Here is a 17,829-nt window from a genome sequence, read left to right as displayed (position 1 = left end):
TACGACACAATGAAAAAGGCTATGACTCGTGGTGACAAATGGCGGTTAAGGGACAGGACTCAGGACAGGTTATGAGTTACTGCTAAAAGCTACGGCTCAAAACTAAAAGTTAAAGTTGCGGAGATGACAGCTGGAAAGTGGCCGGTGCCTGGCCACCGTAACGGTGCCTTATGTTTCCTCATTACCCACAATCCCCAGCAGGTCCAGCGTACCGGAGCGCTACTTTTGGCTGTCAAACAAGAAAACAAACTAGGAAGACTTACCCTGTCACCCTTGATACCCATGTCTCCCTTGAAGCCCAGGAAGCCGTCTTCACCCTGGCAACAAGAGCGAGGCTCAATTTAAATGGAAATTCATCAAATGACACCCGGGGAAGACAGACGACGCATCATGAATAATCATCTACGTGTTACTAACTCTTCTCCTTCTCTTACCTTCTCTCCTTTGGTTCCTTTCAGGCCGCGAATGCCGTCTGCTCCCTAAGACGCAATAACATACAAAGGTAAGCTACAAAGTGGAAAAGTTTGCATGTAGAAAAGTGCGACTTTATTGTCGGAACTTGACGATCTACTTATATTGTTTTCTCGAAATAAAATCTCACTTTATTTCTGGAAAAAAAAAAAAAAAACATTATTCACGAAATGTTACTGAATTTTCTCCTTTAAAATAAAAAGCCATTCTAGTTTTGCAATGTTACCCATTTTCTCTCTTGAAGAAACATTAACATATTTTTAAAAAAGGGTTTTATTCTCACAATATTCAGAATCTTTTCAAGAAAAAAGTGACTTAATTCTCGTGAATTAAATCTTTTTACTTGAAAGAAAATCCTCATTCTTCGAAAATTATAACTTTTTAATCGAAATATCTTGACTTTATTCTTGTGAAATTGAGGTATTTTTATGAATGTGAATTTATTCTCAAAGAAAATACTTTTTTTTTTTAAAGTAACTTTATTTTTATGTTTTTTCTCCCGCTAAAAATTACCTACCCATTTACAAACATTTGAAAAATGAGACATCATTTTGCTCAAACAACTCACATTTTTCCCCTCCTAATATTATGTTTTCTCACAAAAAATCCACTTCATTCTTGTAAAAGTCTGACTTTATTTCCAAATAAAAAGTATTTATTTTTTGTGAATTACAACTTTCTGCCAAAAGAACATCTGACTTAAGTCTCATTAATACAATAATACTTTATACTTGAAAAATCCCACCTATGTCCTTGTAATACGGCCTTTTCTTACTTAATATTCTTCTTCATTCTTGTTCCAGTCCAACTTTTTTCTCCAAACAATGATACTTTATTCTCGCAAATCATAACCATTTGCTAAAAAAAAAAAAAAAGCCCCCCCCCCCCCCCCCTAATTAATATTGCAACTTATTTCTTTGTCATTTTACCATTGTCTTTTGTAGATACTACTTTTGTATTATTTTAATATTTACAGTGACTATCGCGAATAGTGGTTTTGTCCCGTTGTCAGCTTTTGGCGGTCCGGCAACTCACCTTCACGCCTCGTGGGCCGGGATAACCGATGGGTCCTTGAGGGCCGGCGGGTCCCTGGAGACAACAGGAAGGTCAAGACTTGCAACAAACACACAAACATGCAACAGTGGAGTCATAAGTAAGTTACCAAGTGTCCCTTCTCTCCATGAGGTCCTTCTTTTCCAGGGTGACCCTACGAATCGTAGCAGTAAAATAACATCATCTCATCTGCGTGTGAGGACAATCATGAAGACTTATTATGATGGCCAAAGATCATCGTAAAGATTTATTATTATATTATAAAAGTGGAAGTGGTAGAACTATTGGAGGGCAAAACACAGGAAAGTTCATTCGTCAGTGAGGACTTTCTTCTCAATTATTCTTACGGACTGTACGACTGGACTTCACACACACGCACACACACACACATATACATATACTGTATATCTATTTATTACCTACACACACACACACACAAACACACATTCCTCATTTTGGCCGAGGGAGAGGAGAGATTGGTAGGAAATGGAGAGCTGATGGCTTTCCAGTGTTGCCACTTTGGGAAGGAAATGGATCCGAGATGAGGTGCAGGCGGGCGCCAGCAAACAAATGGAAGTGCAGAAAGAAAAAAAAAAAAAAGAAGGAAATAAAGGAAGTGGAAAGAGCTATTTGTACTCTCAAGGCTAAAGAAGGATAAGGGGAGGCATTGCAGCCAAGGTATTGATTGATGTAACATTTGTTTTATTATATATAGCTACAATATTGACAATAAGATGCTCGGGACATAATACCAAAAGGATTTAAAAAAAAAAAAAAAGTATTAGGCCACGCTTGTTTCTTCAGTTTTTTTTTGTTTTGTTCATTTTAATACCCTTAAAGTACATTTGTTTGGAAAAATGTACTGATAACAACAAAGAGAGCCCATAATAGTTGAATTTAAGAGTTTATATCTAGCCATTTTTCCATAGTTTTCTCACTGGGGATACAATAAGCCTTAAGCAAGTCAAATAGGACAAAATATGATGGAATCAGCTACATTTTTTTGTCACGTTGATTGTATTCTTCACGCAATACAGTATCCGTTTAGTGGTACCAGGGATTCAAATGAACAAGAAGTTGAAGAAACAAGGGTGGTCTAACCATTTTTTTCCATGACTGTATAAGGACTGGATGGCATCACTGTATGAACGTACACAATCCAAATGCATTGTGGGACGTGTAGTTGCAGGCCACTCTCTAAGCCAGCATTGCAAATTGTCAGTTGAATAAATACAAACAAAAACAAATATACCAAAAATTGATAGATTCTCAAACATTTCTTTGAGAACATGGTAAAACGGGTTACTCACTGGTGGTCCGTCAGCTCCTGGCATTCCTGGCAAGCCGGGCTTACCGGTTGGACCCTGCAAGTACAAAAAAATAGGAAAATATATAAGTCACACTCCAAGAAATGGTGGAAATAAATCTCCATGCGTCAGACGAAACCAGCTGCATTATTATTTCATGGTTGACTAATTAAAAAGTGGATGGGAGCCATGTTTCAGTTGTGCCTCAGAGGCATGGTGTGCTCATGACTTAGCATTAGCATTTGCATTAGCATCCCATTAAGTCGGATTGCAGAGGTGGCAGATTTATGCCTCAAACATAGTTAAGTCCCGCAAAAACTGAGACGTCACCTTATCTCCGGGAGGTCCAATGGCACCTTGAGGCCCGGCAAGTCCCTGCAGGGAGGTCAAATGTTATTTTTAAGTTTTTTTAATCATGGATTTGCTCGGAAAGCATCTGCTCACCTGAGCGCCAGGGTTGCCTTGCTGACCAGGAGGTCCTGGTTCTCCTTGAGGTCCCTTTGGGTGCGGGGTGCGAAAAGCATAAGCCATCATTTCCAGGCAACACTTTTACTACTTCTGTAAATCCCTCAAAAGTTGCGCAGGTTCAAATACGATTACCATAAATTGCTTAAAAGTTACACAGACTAAAGTAAAACAACCATTAATCCTTCCAAAATTGGGCCGGTAACAATGAGACGACTGTAAATCACAATCATGTTACACAGGTCAAAAGAAATTACTGTAAATCCCTCAAAAATTCTGCAGGTTAATGTAAGACTGTCATAAATCACTCCAAAGTTGCTCTGTTTGTCGTCACTTACGATGTTGCCCTTGGGTCCAGAGTGGCCGTCCGCTCCGGTGACGCCCTGCGGGACGCCACACGAAATTGGATTTAGCGCTTATTACTGCATCAACCATAAAGATCCAGAAATATAAGCGACCGCAGTCACTGTGAAAAGTGACTGGTGGTGGGAATGTGGGACTTACAGGAGGTCCCTGAGTTCCCTGAGGTCCTTTAGGTCCCAGTAAACCACGGGGTCCCTGGGATAAGGGAAGAAGAATCAGATCAGGAACACCTTCACAACAGCTACAATTAATAATAATCCACAAAAAAAGTTTTTGTTTTGGAAAATCATACTGTACTGTATAAAGACATTAACTGCAAAAAGGTAACAGCGATTTCTTCTTCTAATCATCGCTACAGCTTTTTAGATCCAATTTTAGATTATTATGTACACTATCATAATGTGTTCCAGTCAACTAAATCGAATAATAAACAAACAATAATGAACAGAGTCATCAATAAAATTAACAGGTATACAAAATAATAATAATAATAATAAAAAAAGAGCTGATCAATGAAATGACGCAGTTTTACTGATCTGTCCCACAGTTTGTGGGCCCTACACTAAAATGAGTTGGATACTAGTCGACACCATCTCATTTTCATTTTCCAGTCGCTCTGCCTTTGCAGGACATCAATCCAGTGTAGCACACCCTGGTGGACAAAATACAGCATAACGGCAGCTCTAATGGTCTTAAAGGTAATATCAAGACTTTAACGCAGATTGAAATGAGAAATGGTCGTAAATTCCCCAAAAGTTACAAGGCTGAAAATGAGGCGATCGTAAATCAGAAGGTTTAAATGAGACGACCGTGAATCCTCCCAAAGTTGCGAGGCATAAAATTAGACAACTATGAATCCCACAAAAATTGTACGGGTTGAAATAAGACTGCTCCTTAAAGACCCCCTCTCAAATTGCGCCGGCTACTGTAAATCCCACAAAGGTTCCGCGGATTAAATTGACACTACTGTGAATCCCCCACAAGTCACAAGCCTTAAAATAAGAATACCATAAAGCTCACAAAAGTTGCACAGGTGATAATATAACTATCCTAATTCCCCTTTATTTAGCTTAAAACCCCCCAAATTGCTCAGGCTACTGTAAATCCCTCAAGGTTTGTGCAGTTTCAATGAAGACTACCATAAATGCCCTAAAAGAGTTGAAATAAGATTACTATAAATACTTCAAAAGTTACACAAATTGCAAGTCTTAAAATAAGACTACTGTAAATCCCACAAAAATTGCACAGGTTAAAGTAAGACTACCCTAATTTGCCCCAACCCAATTACCTTAAATCCCTCCCAAAATTGCTCAGGGTAAAATATGAGACTACCCTAAATCTCGTCAAAGATGCGCCGGTTCAAATCAGACAACGTAGATGTGCTCTTTTCCAAAAATGGGAACACTCACCGATTCCCCGGGAAGACCCCTTGGTCCGATCTCTCCGTCCTCTCCCTGGGAGCCAAAAAAGAATCGGGATCACATGGCGGGAAGTTGACGGGTGGAAAAAAAGTGTGATCAGATCTTACCCTCTCTCCATCCTCGCCGGGAGCACCAGGCGGTCCGTGGGGTCCCGCTTCACCCTGGAACCACGCGCATTGGTGTTAGGGAAAGGGCAATGCTAACAAGGGGAAACAATTAGTCACTCACTCTGTGTCCTTTTTCGCCAGGAAGTCCGGCCAGACCGTCAAAGCCGCGATCTCCCTGGGGAAAAAAAGACAAAACCAAACAAAAAAAACATCGCAGCAATCTGGGGGTTTTGCGAATGTCGTAGTTCATCCGAAGTCCGAACGTTGGTCCACGTACCTTAGGTCCAGATTGGCCTGGCATTCCCCTGGCGCCATCAGATCCGGCGCGACCCTGCGGAAGTCACAATTTGTATTCATATTGTGATATTGGATTTTTTTTTTGCCCAATATGTGGTATGGTCCTTCTTTACTTGGCACCACACGTACCCTTCTGCCGGACTTTCCAGGAGGCCCAGATGATCCCAATGGTCCCCGTGGACCCTGCAAGAAAAGTCCCAATTTAGCCAAAATTCTGAGGAAAATACATTTATTTGAAAATCAAATCAAATTATTACATTTAAACATTCAATTAAATACAATATTATTATATTATTATAATATAACAAAAATAAAACAAAGTCGAATCAAATGAAACAAATAAAATACAATTCAATTTAAAATACTAAGGCTGCAACTAACAATTTTAATAATCAACTCATCCATCCATCCATCCATTTTCTGAGCCGCTTCTCCTCACTAGGGTCGCGGGCGTGCTGGAGCCTATCCCAGCTGTCATCGGGCAGGAGGCGGGGTACACCCTGAACTGGTTGCCAGCCAATCGCAGGGCACATAGGAACAAACACCCATTCGCACTCACAGTCATGCCTATGGGCAATTTAGAGTCTCCAATTAATGCATGTTTTTGGGATGTGGGAGGAAACCGGAGTGCCCGGAGAAAACCCACGCAGGCACGGGGAGAACATGCAAACTCCACACAGGCGGGGATGGGGATTGAACCCCGCACCTCAGAACTGTGAGGCTGACGCTCTAACCAGTCGGCCACCGTGCCGCCTAATCAACTCATCTGTTGATTATTTTTTCAATTAATCGATGAATCGGATTAAAGAATTTTTTTAAAATTTCCATCTCTTTTTTTAAAAATCAGGGCATTATTTCAAATTGACAGTGTAGAAAATGCACAAACATAAATCGATTATGATTCAGTTACTAGTTTGGGTTGTGACATTTCAGAAAATGAGCAGAAATGTTAATTGTTTTTATAATTTAAATAATTGTTTTCCAAAGTAAAAGATGTCAGCAAATGTCTTAGTTTGATGAAATAAAAAGAAAAATCACTGTTTTGTTTTTATAATATAAATATAAATAATTACCTCTCTTATCATTATAATAAATTAAGATATTATTATAATATCCTAAGATTATTCATTCATTCATCTTCCGTTCCACTTATCCTCACTAGGGTAATATATATTATTAAAAAATATTATGATAATTATTCAGATATTACTATTTGGAGAATTTAAAGTTAAACAAGGTCTCAAAATAATTAATCTATTATCAAGAATTGTTTTTGATTAGTTTAATTGATTAGTTGTCTATATATAAGTATAGACATAAAATAAAATATACTATGATAACCTAAACTGAAATAAATAATAGTATTATAAAATATAGATATAAACATATGAAATATGTATTAACAAATAATATAATAAAGAATATAAAAACTACAGTGTAATAAAACATAATACACTAAAAAGTAAAATATAATAAAGAATATAAAACTATAATGTTGTAAAACTATGTAAAAATACAAAATTCTATAGTATAATAAAATAAAAGATACTAGTATCTAAAATAAAATATATAATTTTCAAGATTAAACAATATACTGAAATACAAATTAATTCACACATTAAAATATGTAAAATATGAAATAGAATGTAAAAGGAAAATCATAATCAACTAAAAAACATTTATAAAATGAAGAATAATATAAAAACAATAGTATAATAAATGAAAATATGCAGTGATACAGTGAAATATAAGTGAGTTAATACAATAAAAATATATATTGTAAAATAATTGAATACAAATAAAATACAGCACACAAATCTGTGCTAACCTTATTTTTACACTTGTTTGACAATTACAAAAATGTTCAAATGTTACTTTTAAATAAAACTGGCTGCAGCAGCTTTATAATGGCGACAGCCTTATTTGTATTGCTCTTATTTGCAAAGGGGAAACAAATGTGTTAAGGCAAATATCTCGTCTTTTGGAAAGATCGAATATGAACTCTTTACCTGAGGACCCGCCTCTCCGGACTCTCCCTTCAGTCCCGCGATACCAGGAGGACCCTAAAAACAACAACACTGATGAATGACGTCGTCGTCATCGTCATCTCATCGGTCACGTGACTTCAGGCGACTTCCTCCTCGTACGCACCAACGGGCCGGTCCTGCCGGTCAGACCCATCGGACCGGTCGATCCGCGCATCGCCAGCTGGACACGGGAAAGACGTAAGTTACCATGAGAAGACGAGTATGCGGTACTGCGTCAGACCACGTGGTGGGGTGCCGACTCTCACCCGGGCCTGCTGCATGATGGCCTGCATCTGGGCCTCCTGAGCTGACACGGCGGGGCCCTTCTGCCCGGAGTCTCCACCGGCGCTGAATCGGAACTGCGACGGGGAAGAGCCAAAGGTGCAGCTTCACCAAATATGTCAGACAACACCCGCAGTTTGATTTACAAGCCAGGTTTTTTTTTTTTCCTTCTGCATCACAGTTCTGAAGTTCGAGTTCGAATCCCTGCTTATCTCCGGATACTCAATCCGACGTTCTCCCACATTGCGCAAACATGCGTGTTGAATTCATTGGCCGTACCTCTCGGTGTGAATGTGAATATTTATTCGTGTACGTGTGCCCTGTGGTCAGCTGTCGACCAGTCCAGGCTGAGCCCCACTTCTCTCGCCAAAAGTCATCTCAGGTGAAATCAATTACTAAATTACTCCGCCTTCCTTTCCATATTCCCAAAGATGCATGTTAGGTTCTTTGGAGACTATAAATTTTCCATAGGTGTGAATATGAGTGTGAATGAATGCCCTGTGCAGGTAAATGGAAGAATCTTTTCTAAAACACCACCAGCAGCACCTCAGGCCGTTTCCACAAATGTAACACCTGCCACCTGGTGGCCAGAAGGCAGCATTGCACCATGGAGGAATATTCCATTCCACTCCCTTTCACAACTGGTCATTAAAGGCCCGATTGTCGGATGTCTCTAAAAGATGATCCTGAGTGATTATACTGTTGTGTCGGGTATATTAAGTAAAGTAAAATGAAATATAAAGGAAGGTATAAGTGAGGAAAATATAATAAGAATACCTGAGTACCTTCAAGTTTGTTTTCTTTGCAATCCCTTACCGTTACCCCTTCAAATTCACCACTGACCGCCTCATGATAATCACATTTATATTTTACTGTCTGGATGCCACTGCAATGATTCATATTTTAATCTTTCCAAAATATTCATGAGCTCATTTTCACACAAATTAACGGAATAGTCCATAACTTTATTAAGGGTTTGCTAATCGATTTCGGGGAACCTCGTGGTTTGGAAACCGTAGTCCAAGATGACACACACAATTGCAGCAAATCGTTTATAGATTGCCTCACTACGGTGTTTTTTATGTATTTTTTAAAAATATGTATATATCAAGAGGCAAACTACAGACAGCTGAATGCAACGGTGACTCAGTCTCCCTCCCTCTCTCTCTCACACCACCATTCAGGCATTTTTTTCAGATGTCATGTGGCTTTCATTTGCTGGTTGGCAATGGGCTACGCCTGTACATATGTGATGTGTTTTATTCTCAAAATTACAAATGCAAATTAACTCAATGTGCTCAATTTTTATTTTTTTATTTTTTAGGGGGAATCATTTTTCCATCAGAATGACAGATTTCCCGTCCAGATGCCGCTTGCGAAAAAAATGCAAATTTGCACCTGGGAAACTCATCAGAGACGGTGAGGAGCGGGAAAATGTGACAGCTTCTGGGTCATTTTGACCCGATTCCACAAGTGCAACATATTGAAAGTAATGATTGACGATTTATCCTAATTCAAATGGTTAATGTAAAGTTACCATGGTGATATATTCAACGTCACATATGTACACATCGCTGTTCTTCCGGGTCATTCTGTCCTGATTCAAAGTCACTACATGAATGAGCTATGTGTTTTTTTATTTTTTATTTTTTTCTTCCTTGCTTCACATTTTTAGTAATCTAATGAGCAGCTGTGTGAGCAACATTGTGATTATCAAATGTCCTGTATGCATCACTTCTGGGTGATTTTGCTCAATTCAATCATTTATGTCAGTGATTTTAATGTCGACTTAACTGGGTAAACATAAAATTCGCACGACGATGATGATGTATTTGCAATCCTGTACACATCGCATTTCATTTGGGTCATTTTGACCTGATTCAACGCCTTCAATTGGGAAATGAATGTTTGACATATTTTTCAATCACGTTTTTCTTAATTTATCTGGTACACATATCGTCAACATGATGATATATTCAATATCCCGGTACATTTCGTCATTATTCCGGGTCATTTTGACCCGATTAAATCATGTCATTCATTGACATTATTTCATTTTACACTTATGTATATTATTTGTTCAGTCATTTTGTGTCATTTTAACCCTAGGCTGTTATAAACATACAGGTATAAGACATATAATTTTGGCTATATGAATAAGTGACAAACAAACCTGAAGTAACAGACACATTTACATAAATTAACTTCTATTTAAAGTCAATTTCAAGTTTGGACTGAGGCCTTGGATGATGTCGTTACAACAAACGCCACAAGAGGCTGCTAAAGCACAGATCGAATTATTTTTTTTGTAACCTTCAAAACAAAACAACAGGAAATTTTACTTTCCAAAAGAGTGACTCTAGTACAAATCTAACATGAAATCTGAAGTTGAAAGCAATTAATCACACTTGAAATGTATGAATGAGTGAATCTCCCAACACAAGACTGCATACGCGTATTCATTATGACGTTGTTGAGTTGTTTACTTACAGGCAGCATGAGGACAGTGCCAGGGGGCCCGGGAAGACCATCAGCACCAGGAAGACCAGGACGACCCGGAAGACCCTGTTAGGGGACGAAACAACAACGAGTGTACATACGCATGCACTTCACCAACAATCTCATCTCAGTTAAACAACACGCTCCCTGTGCCGCAAACATGAAAAATCTAACTCTATGCTTGTTTTAAGGAATCTTGCCAAGTCAAATTTTCCTCATCCTATTGGCAGATAATTTTGCTTAATACAAGTAATTGTCATCATAGTAAGTAATACAGTAATACATTCCACATTGTCATTGCTTTGTTTTCTTCATTTTTTAAGCCCAGTTTTTTTCAGTGTAATTTTCCTCTTCTATATGCTGATAGTTTTTTATGAATTATGTAATATATTCTTTTTCCCCCTTGTTTTTAAGACCAGTTTTGGCAGTGTAACTAGATACTATTTATTTTTAGACAGCTAGCTAGCTAGACAGCTAGCAAGCTAGACAGCTAGCAAGCTAGAGAGCTAGCTAGCTAGACAGCTAGATGGATAGATAATAGTTTTTTTTAAAGAAACCTTGCCAAGTCAAATTCATCGTGTTCTATTGGCAAATGAATTTAATAAAGTAATATAATCCCATATCAGCCGAGTTTTTGCACTGTACTCACCCTCTCGCCGGTTTCTCCAGCAATGCCCGGTGAGCCGGAGGCACCCGCGGGTCCAGGAAGACCCTAGTTTATAAGCACAAAATAAGATGACATTGGACTCTCACATGTATCTCATTAAGTTCTTCTTCTTATTATTATTTTCATTTGAAAAGTGGTCACACGTAGTGGGGAAAAGGAAGATGGGCCCTCCATCAGGGGGTGCTATTTATACTCTAAGGCTATGACTTGAATTAGGACTGCCTCTTTAAGGGAAAAAAAAGCCCAATAATGGACATCTGGGCAAGTCCGTATCTCATCTGGGAAAGCGACCGCTCCCTTTTTGAACGAGGAAATCAAGGCATGTTTTCTGTGCGGAGCGCTAACCTAAACAGGCCGGGCTGAGGAGAGAACAGCAACTCGTGCCAACAGTCAGAAGGAACAAGACATGCGGAGGACAATGTTCAGGCTGCTTGACTTACCGCTGATCCCTCAGGCCCAGGCGGACCTTCCACCAGCATTCCCTGCAAGGCACCAAGCACATGAATCGTGAGGGTGGGTGGGTATGGGGGTGCGTCTTTTGAAAAAGTTATTAAAACGACAAGGTCGAGCCTTAACGCGCATTCCTGCCCGTCATTCCGTCACTTGAGCGCATGATTAATATGAGCAGGGAAAAAGCCCTACGGTGCAGCGCAATGCATGGCGCACCATATCGCGCACCGCCGTGGATGACTCATTTGAGAGGCGACGCGTACGTGCACGCTCAGGCAAGCGCGTCGGGTCAACTCCAGGTTTGTGGTGGGACCATTTTGGGTGTATTCGAACGAGAAGTGCACGGTTGCGGCATGGGATTCCCTCCAGGAGCACCCTCAAGGGAGGGTGTGCAAACTTGAATGTGTAATGACGTCGTGGTCAGATCATTATTATATAGCGCAGTATGGGACAGGATGCGTCAACTCTATTGGGAAAAGTCTGGGGAAACGACGGCTATTGACGATCACAGCACGATGGGGTCATCGGGATGTTGTTGGGGGGGTACGTTGGCGACCACAATTTAAAAGGGGTTTCGCCAGTTCTACCGTGACGAAGGAAAAAGTTAAGGAAAAATACTGTTGGAGATGACAATGTGAAGAGGGTGTGCCCACTCTTTCAGGATGTTGAAGGACAAACCTGGCGGGGGGGGAAAAAAAGCCTCTCCTCCAGATTAGTGACGCACCAAAATGACAATTCCTCACCCAAACCAAAAATGAGGAACCCGAGGCCGAAAACCGATACGCCGAAAGAAATTACTTTGCCAATTAGTAGTAAAATTGCTTTCATGGTCATGACCACAGAGCTGCCGACGTATAGAAATTCACTTCCGGAATACTGCTAGCATACTGTTGCATTGCACAACGTAATCATTACTGTATAATCATAACCGTTAATAATTGGCGTCTCCGTCGTTCTCCTGTTAATTACTCCTCGACCTCCATTTGTGAAAATTTCAGCTTATTCGCTGCCACGGAGGCGATGATTAGCGACTTATGCTGAAGCAAACGTTAGCCTCCGCGGCTCCCCGTCGTATTTAACCGCGTTAGCTGTAGCTGGGGCGGCGCATATTAGCGTGCAACAAGCATGCCCCCTTCGTACCCACACAGCAGGGGTGGGCAACTGTTCAATGTGGACGCGACCTTTTTATTTTATACAGGGTGATTGAAAAGGAAACTCCCTCTTTTACAATACTTATAATTTATTCATATGTTGCCATATTTTTCTCATTTTGTTTGTGTATGTTCCACGATTAAAGGAGCAAGTCTGTTCTACCAAACCAACGACTTGGGAAGAACTTGAAGGGCGAATACGAGAAGTTATGTCTTCCATCCCACAAGAGTTCCTTGTGAAATCAGTTCCCAGGCGGCTTGAGAAACCCTCGAATTTTAAATCAAACTCCATGCAATACACTTCCTTCTCATGTTCATTTCTTGTAAGAATTATAGTTCAGAAATAGATTACAAGTACTTAAAAATAGGGAATTACTTTTCAATCACCCTGTATTTAATTTCTTGAAAGCCGACATCCGTCTATTGTCTGGAAGGCGAAGAAGCTAAACACACAGTCAGTGCAAATACCAAGACGCTCCGTCACGCCGCAGTGTATACTCATTGACATTTGTTTTGGGAGTGAAGCGGCTTAGGTTCTGAGCGAAAAGCTTTGAGGGAATTCTCCATTGCGTCCTCTAAGTGTTTAGACACAGCCCGCGCTGTGTTTACACATGACTGACGAGCCCCAAATGGCTCTTCTCCAAATGTTTACATTGTCGTCCCGATGACCACGGCCTCTCCCGGGTGGTAGTCCACCAACAGTTTGTGTCTGGATGAGTGCATACGGATGGTAGATGCAAACATCCATACGTGCTACATATGCATGGGGAGTAAGTCACAATATGTGCATTAGTAAGTTGCTCGTCTTAACCTTCAAGTTTCAAGAGAGTTACTAAGTTACCGTGGAAGAAATCAAGCAAGTCGAGTCGAGTCCCCACTAAATTTCAAGTGTGTCAAATCTTTACGTCATCGGCAAGTCATACAATCTCGCTCAGTCACAACATGTAGATTATATATACATTTGATCTACTTTGCATATGTGCAAGTCATAAGTAAGTCTTAAGTCTTAGCCTTCAGGTCTGGAGCAGGTCCCAAGTCATTTTGTCTTGGGCAAGTCACAGGTTATCCCAAGTCAAGACCTAAGCCAGTTAATGCAGTCTTACCTGCATATCTGGTCTTCTTAAAACCAATAAGATCAGATGAGTAATTATTAATTATCTATAGATCTGATTCTCAAGTCTTCGTTTTTGTCAAGTCACTGAGTGACTCAAATCGACTTAAGTCCAAGTAACATTGACTCGAGCGCCCATCTCTAATTTTAACGCATAACGGCAAGAAGCCTGGTTTATGTTTGACCAGCTATCGTTTAGCTAAATCCTTAATTGCCCCACATTGATAAATACAATTTTAACAATCGGAATCGGAATATACGGAAGTTAACGTAGGTCTTTGTTGGTTTTATAGTGACCGATAGATAGATGTAGCTGTGTCTCTTTTGAGTTGCCAACGTTGTCCCAATTTTCTTTTTCCCAATTTGATCAAAAACAAAAGTACTTGAAGAATCTTAATCTCTCGTAAGAATCTTCAGAGCTCCCTTTATGGTATTTGCTTCATGAGGGGGCTCCTGCCCCCCGCGTCGTAGCGTACTGGTGGGTTGCAGATTAGCACACAATTTGAAACCTTTTGAATGCAGGTTTTCAAACTTAGGTCTGACTGGAGTCAAGTCAAGTCATTAGAGTCCCCCACCTTTGCGTGGTTTTACTCACAGGTTCGATGATAGCCGGTTCTCCCTTCTCTCCCTTCTCGCCGCGAACGCCATCGACCTGCAACGCAAACGCTGCTGTCAGCCACACGTCATCTTTCCCGCCTTCCCTTTTGAAATCCTGTCCACCATCTTTTTCTTTGAGCCTAACCCTCATTATCCTCTGCCTGTGCTCAGCATCTTGTGCTCTAACTGCAACTCTCTTCAAGTCTTCCCTCACCAGATTCATTAATTCTCTGGTTCTTACCTGGTGGCTCCTTTGCCAGCATCTTTCTACTTCTCATACTCAGTTTCCCTCCTCTGCACCTGTCCAAACCATTTCAATCTGCCTTCTCGAGCTTTATCTCCAAACCTTCCACTCGGTGCTGTCCCTCTTGCGAGCTTTTTCCCCCTACTACTCTTATCCTCTACTAGATTTGTCCCATACTATCTTTCACTCTACTACTTTTGTCCACTACTAGCTTTGTCCCAGTATCCTCTATGCTGTCCTCCACTAGCTTTGTCCTTCACTAGCTTTATCCTTTACTAGTGTTGTCCCTCACTAGCTTTATCTGCTACTAGTTTGGTCCTCTACTAGCTTTGTCCCCTACTACCTTAGTCCTGTCACTTGCTTTTTCCTAGAGTAGGTTCGTCCCCGCGCCCTCTACTAGTGTTGTCCCAATGTCATTTACTAACCTTGTCCTCTACTAGGTTTGTCTCAATGTCCTCTTCTAGCTTTGTACTCTGCAAGTTTTGTCTTTTACGAACTTTGTCCCAATGTCTTCTGCTACTTTTTTTTTCCTCGACTAACGTTGTCCCCCGCTGTCTTAAGCCTTTCCTTAACTTAAACTTGTGACCGCACTTTCCTCCATCCACTTCATTCTGCGTGTTCTTTCTTCTTCATCTCTCTTCCACCCTCCCCCATTGCCATTGCATTCAGTTTTCCCTTACCTGTCCATAATACTCGTTGGTTTCGGCGGGAAGCACTTTGGAACCTTTGTCATGATATTCCAGGTCGTCGTAGTTGTCGTCGTAAATATTCAGATCCAAATCGTCATAGTTATTGATGTGCTCCTCTTTGAAGATGTCCAGGTCCGTGTAGTCCCCGTCACCCTCAATGCCCAGGCCGGTTCCGGTGGCGATGGAACCGCCGGCTCCGGCTCCTGCGCTGGCCGATCCGCCCCCGACTGTGGAAGAGCCTCCCGCTGACACGGAACCACCACCGCCCAGGTTGATGGTGCCACTACTGCTACCACCTCCAAGACCGAGGTCTATGCTGCTGCTGCTGCCTCCGCCGCCCAGCCTGATGGTGCTGCTACTTCCGCCACCAAGGTCGATGGTACTGCTGCTGCCGCCGCCCAGGTCAAGGGCGCCACCGGCAAGGCCGAGGTCGACGGCGCTGCTGCCGGCGCCGAGGTTGATGCTGCTGCCGCCGCCGCCGCCGCCCCCACCGCCAAGATGGATGGTGCTGCTGCCGCTGCTGCCTCCACCGCCGATGTTAACTGTACGGCTGGGATTTGCGCAGAGGTGAAAGTAAGTCACATATGTGCAAGACATAAGTCTTCAACCTTCAAGTAAGTGCCAATTTACTGTGGCAAATCAAATCAAGTAATTTGTTGGGTTCAGCAAGTCATAAGTCATACAATCTCAAAATGAGTCACATGTATTTGCACATTAGTCACTTTGCACTCTGTATCTCTCATCACATTCAAGTCCGAACCTTCAGGTTTCGAGCTAGTACCAAGTTACTGTGGCAAAAATGAAATGAGTCAAGTCATTAAATGGGTCAATCAGGTCATAAGTCAAGTCATACAATTTTGCTCAGTCATAATATATATTTGCAATTACCTACTTTGCATTCAGTATCTCTGTTTGCGCCAGTTGTACTACCATAAGCACATATTTTTAATAAAGAGGCAAGACTTGTCAAGTCATGTACTTTAAGTCTAAGTCAAGTTGAGTCTTTCATAAAATGTTATCCTAGTAAGTCCCAAGTCCTAAAAGCGGCAACCTAAGTCTGACATGAGTGAAGTCATGTGATTTCGAGGCCCCTACCTGCTGCTGCCTCCACTGGTTGTCACGTGGCTGTCCACACCGTAATCCCCATCGCCGTAATCTCCGTAGTCGCCATAGGCAGTTCCAAGCTAGGAAAACCCAAGTCATTAACCCGAGAAATACTGGTGTCCACATCTAAGCGATTCACCTACTGTTGTTTTATTAATGGTGATGGAAGATCCACCGCCACCACCACCACTGATAAGCCTGGTTTCCACTGCACTTCCTGCACCCAGGTCAACCTTTCCCACTGCTCCCAGGTCCAGTTTATCGCCGGTGCCAGTGCTGGTGATGGTGATGCGCTGAGAGCCGTCGGCCTCAGGTGACGGCGTCAGCTCGTCGTAGTAGTTCTCGTAGGTCTCGTAGGTGTTGTAGCCATCGTACGCGCCAGCATCGTCAGTGGCGCTCGCTGAAGAGCTGCTGGAGGACGAACCCGAGCTGGAAGACGAAGAGATGACTTTGCCACCCGTGCCAGTGGCTCCCACGACCTCCTCCACTTTGGACGCCAGGGTACCCCCGTCCGTCACCTGTAACGCAGTGCAGATTTGTCGTGGCGCAACGTATTTCAGTGACCCACTTATTGATCGACTACCTTGACTTCAGTAGTTGTCTCCTCGTTGTCGGAAGTTGACTCGAGGGGCTTTCCGTCCACATCCTCGTAGTAGGGGTACTCATAATAGTAGCTGTCCTCCTCTGTGTTCTAGATCATCAACAGCGATGATGAGAGCTTGTCTGCTATTAAGCACTCGTATCCGAAAGCCGGTGTTGTGGAAAAGCGAACCCCCGTCTATTCACAAATTCACCTATTCACGTTTTTTTTGGGTGTGCTTTCTGTAGTGCTATAAAATGCCACAAGATGGTGCCAAAGTCTGACTTCAGAGTTGCATGCCTTCAGTGCAGTACTACCTTGTGCCACAACATGCTGGGCAGCACTGAGCGCTACTGGAAGAAAAGAAAAGGTCCCCAACTAGTCTCCTGTAATAGTCTTTATTCCCACAGAGCAGAGAGAATATATGCCCGTGAGCATTGTTGTGGGTGTTACAGTAGCAGTTGTTTGGTGGTTAATAATTATCATAACATCTATGTTAATTTTTGTTAGCCCATCTATGGTGTTCCACATTATGTTAGCATTAAGATTGCTGACTTTTGTTCGCCAAAATGACATGGTTTGGTTGAACATTGTTTTTGTTACATATGCAATGTTTACATCTGTTTTGTTTTAACTTGACAGTCAAATTCAAGATATATTTTGAAATGAAATTAGTGTTACGGGATCATAGTCTGTCGTATATTTACAGTTTAAATTGTTGATATAGGCATAGTAGATTTCCGGTTTTGGCGCGCCATTAATCAAGACAGAAGAATGCCTTCGACTTGTAGAAACGTACAGCGGACGCCCCTGTTCCAACTTGTTAACCCCACTGAATGAGGAATGACTTTTTTTCCGCAGTTGTTTTTTTTTTCAGCGAACGTGTTAACACTCAAAGGTCAAGTGCATGTTCTTCATTTAACACCTCGCAAGGTAACGGTTGA

At 41.6% G+C, this 17,829-nt stretch overlaps 1 protein-coding gene across 3 annotated transcripts in view; it reads right to left on the bottom strand.

Moving 5' to 3' along the window:
- The window catches only part of col5a1 (procollagen, type V, alpha 1), a 75,111-nt gene that overhangs the window by 22,633 nt on the left and 34,649 nt on the right, over positions 1-17,829 (bottom strand). For all 3 annotated transcript variants that reach the window (XM_061747914.1, XM_061747913.1, XM_061747912.1), the window contains exons 6-30: positions 16,889-16,996; positions 16,449-16,823; positions 16,297-16,385; positions 15,193-15,751; positions 14,267-14,323; positions 11,400-11,441; positions 10,942-11,004; positions 10,284-10,358; positions 7,778-7,870; positions 7,636-7,692; positions 7,494-7,547; positions 5,614-5,667; positions 5,465-5,518; positions 5,309-5,362; positions 5,188-5,241; positions 5,069-5,113; positions 3,801-3,854; positions 3,635-3,679; positions 3,276-3,329; positions 3,162-3,206; positions 2,835-2,888; positions 1,634-1,678; positions 1,507-1,560; positions 435-479; positions 264-317 (exon numbers count right to left, since the gene is read on the bottom strand). In XM_061747914.1, the coding sequence (XP_061603898.1) occupies positions 264-317; positions 435-479; positions 1,507-1,560; positions 1,634-1,678; positions 2,835-2,888; positions 3,162-3,206; positions 3,276-3,329; positions 3,635-3,679; positions 3,801-3,854; positions 5,069-5,113; positions 5,188-5,241; positions 5,309-5,362; positions 5,465-5,518; positions 5,614-5,667; positions 7,494-7,547; positions 7,636-7,692; positions 7,778-7,870; positions 10,284-10,358; positions 10,942-11,004; positions 11,400-11,441; positions 14,267-14,323; positions 15,193-15,751; positions 16,297-16,385; positions 16,449-16,823; positions 16,889-16,996 (2,283 nt within the window). The remainder of the gene's footprint in view (positions 1-263; positions 318-434; positions 480-1,506; positions 1,561-1,633; positions 1,679-2,834; positions 2,889-3,161; positions 3,207-3,275; positions 3,330-3,634; positions 3,680-3,800; positions 3,855-5,068; positions 5,114-5,187; positions 5,242-5,308; positions 5,363-5,464; positions 5,519-5,613; positions 5,668-7,493; positions 7,548-7,635; positions 7,693-7,777; positions 7,871-10,283; positions 10,359-10,941; positions 11,005-11,399; positions 11,442-14,266; positions 14,324-15,192; positions 15,752-16,296; positions 16,386-16,448; positions 16,824-16,888; positions 16,997-17,829) is intronic.

Source organism: Phyllopteryx taeniolatus, chromosome 15, assembly GCF_024500385.1.
Source record: "Phyllopteryx taeniolatus isolate TA_2022b chromosome 15, UOR_Ptae_1.2, whole genome shotgun sequence".
In the NCBI taxonomy this organism is placed as follows: domain Eukaryota; kingdom Metazoa; phylum Chordata; class Actinopteri; order Syngnathiformes; family Syngnathidae; genus Phyllopteryx; species Phyllopteryx taeniolatus.
This window is presented reverse-complemented; position numbering and strand designations above follow the sequence as displayed.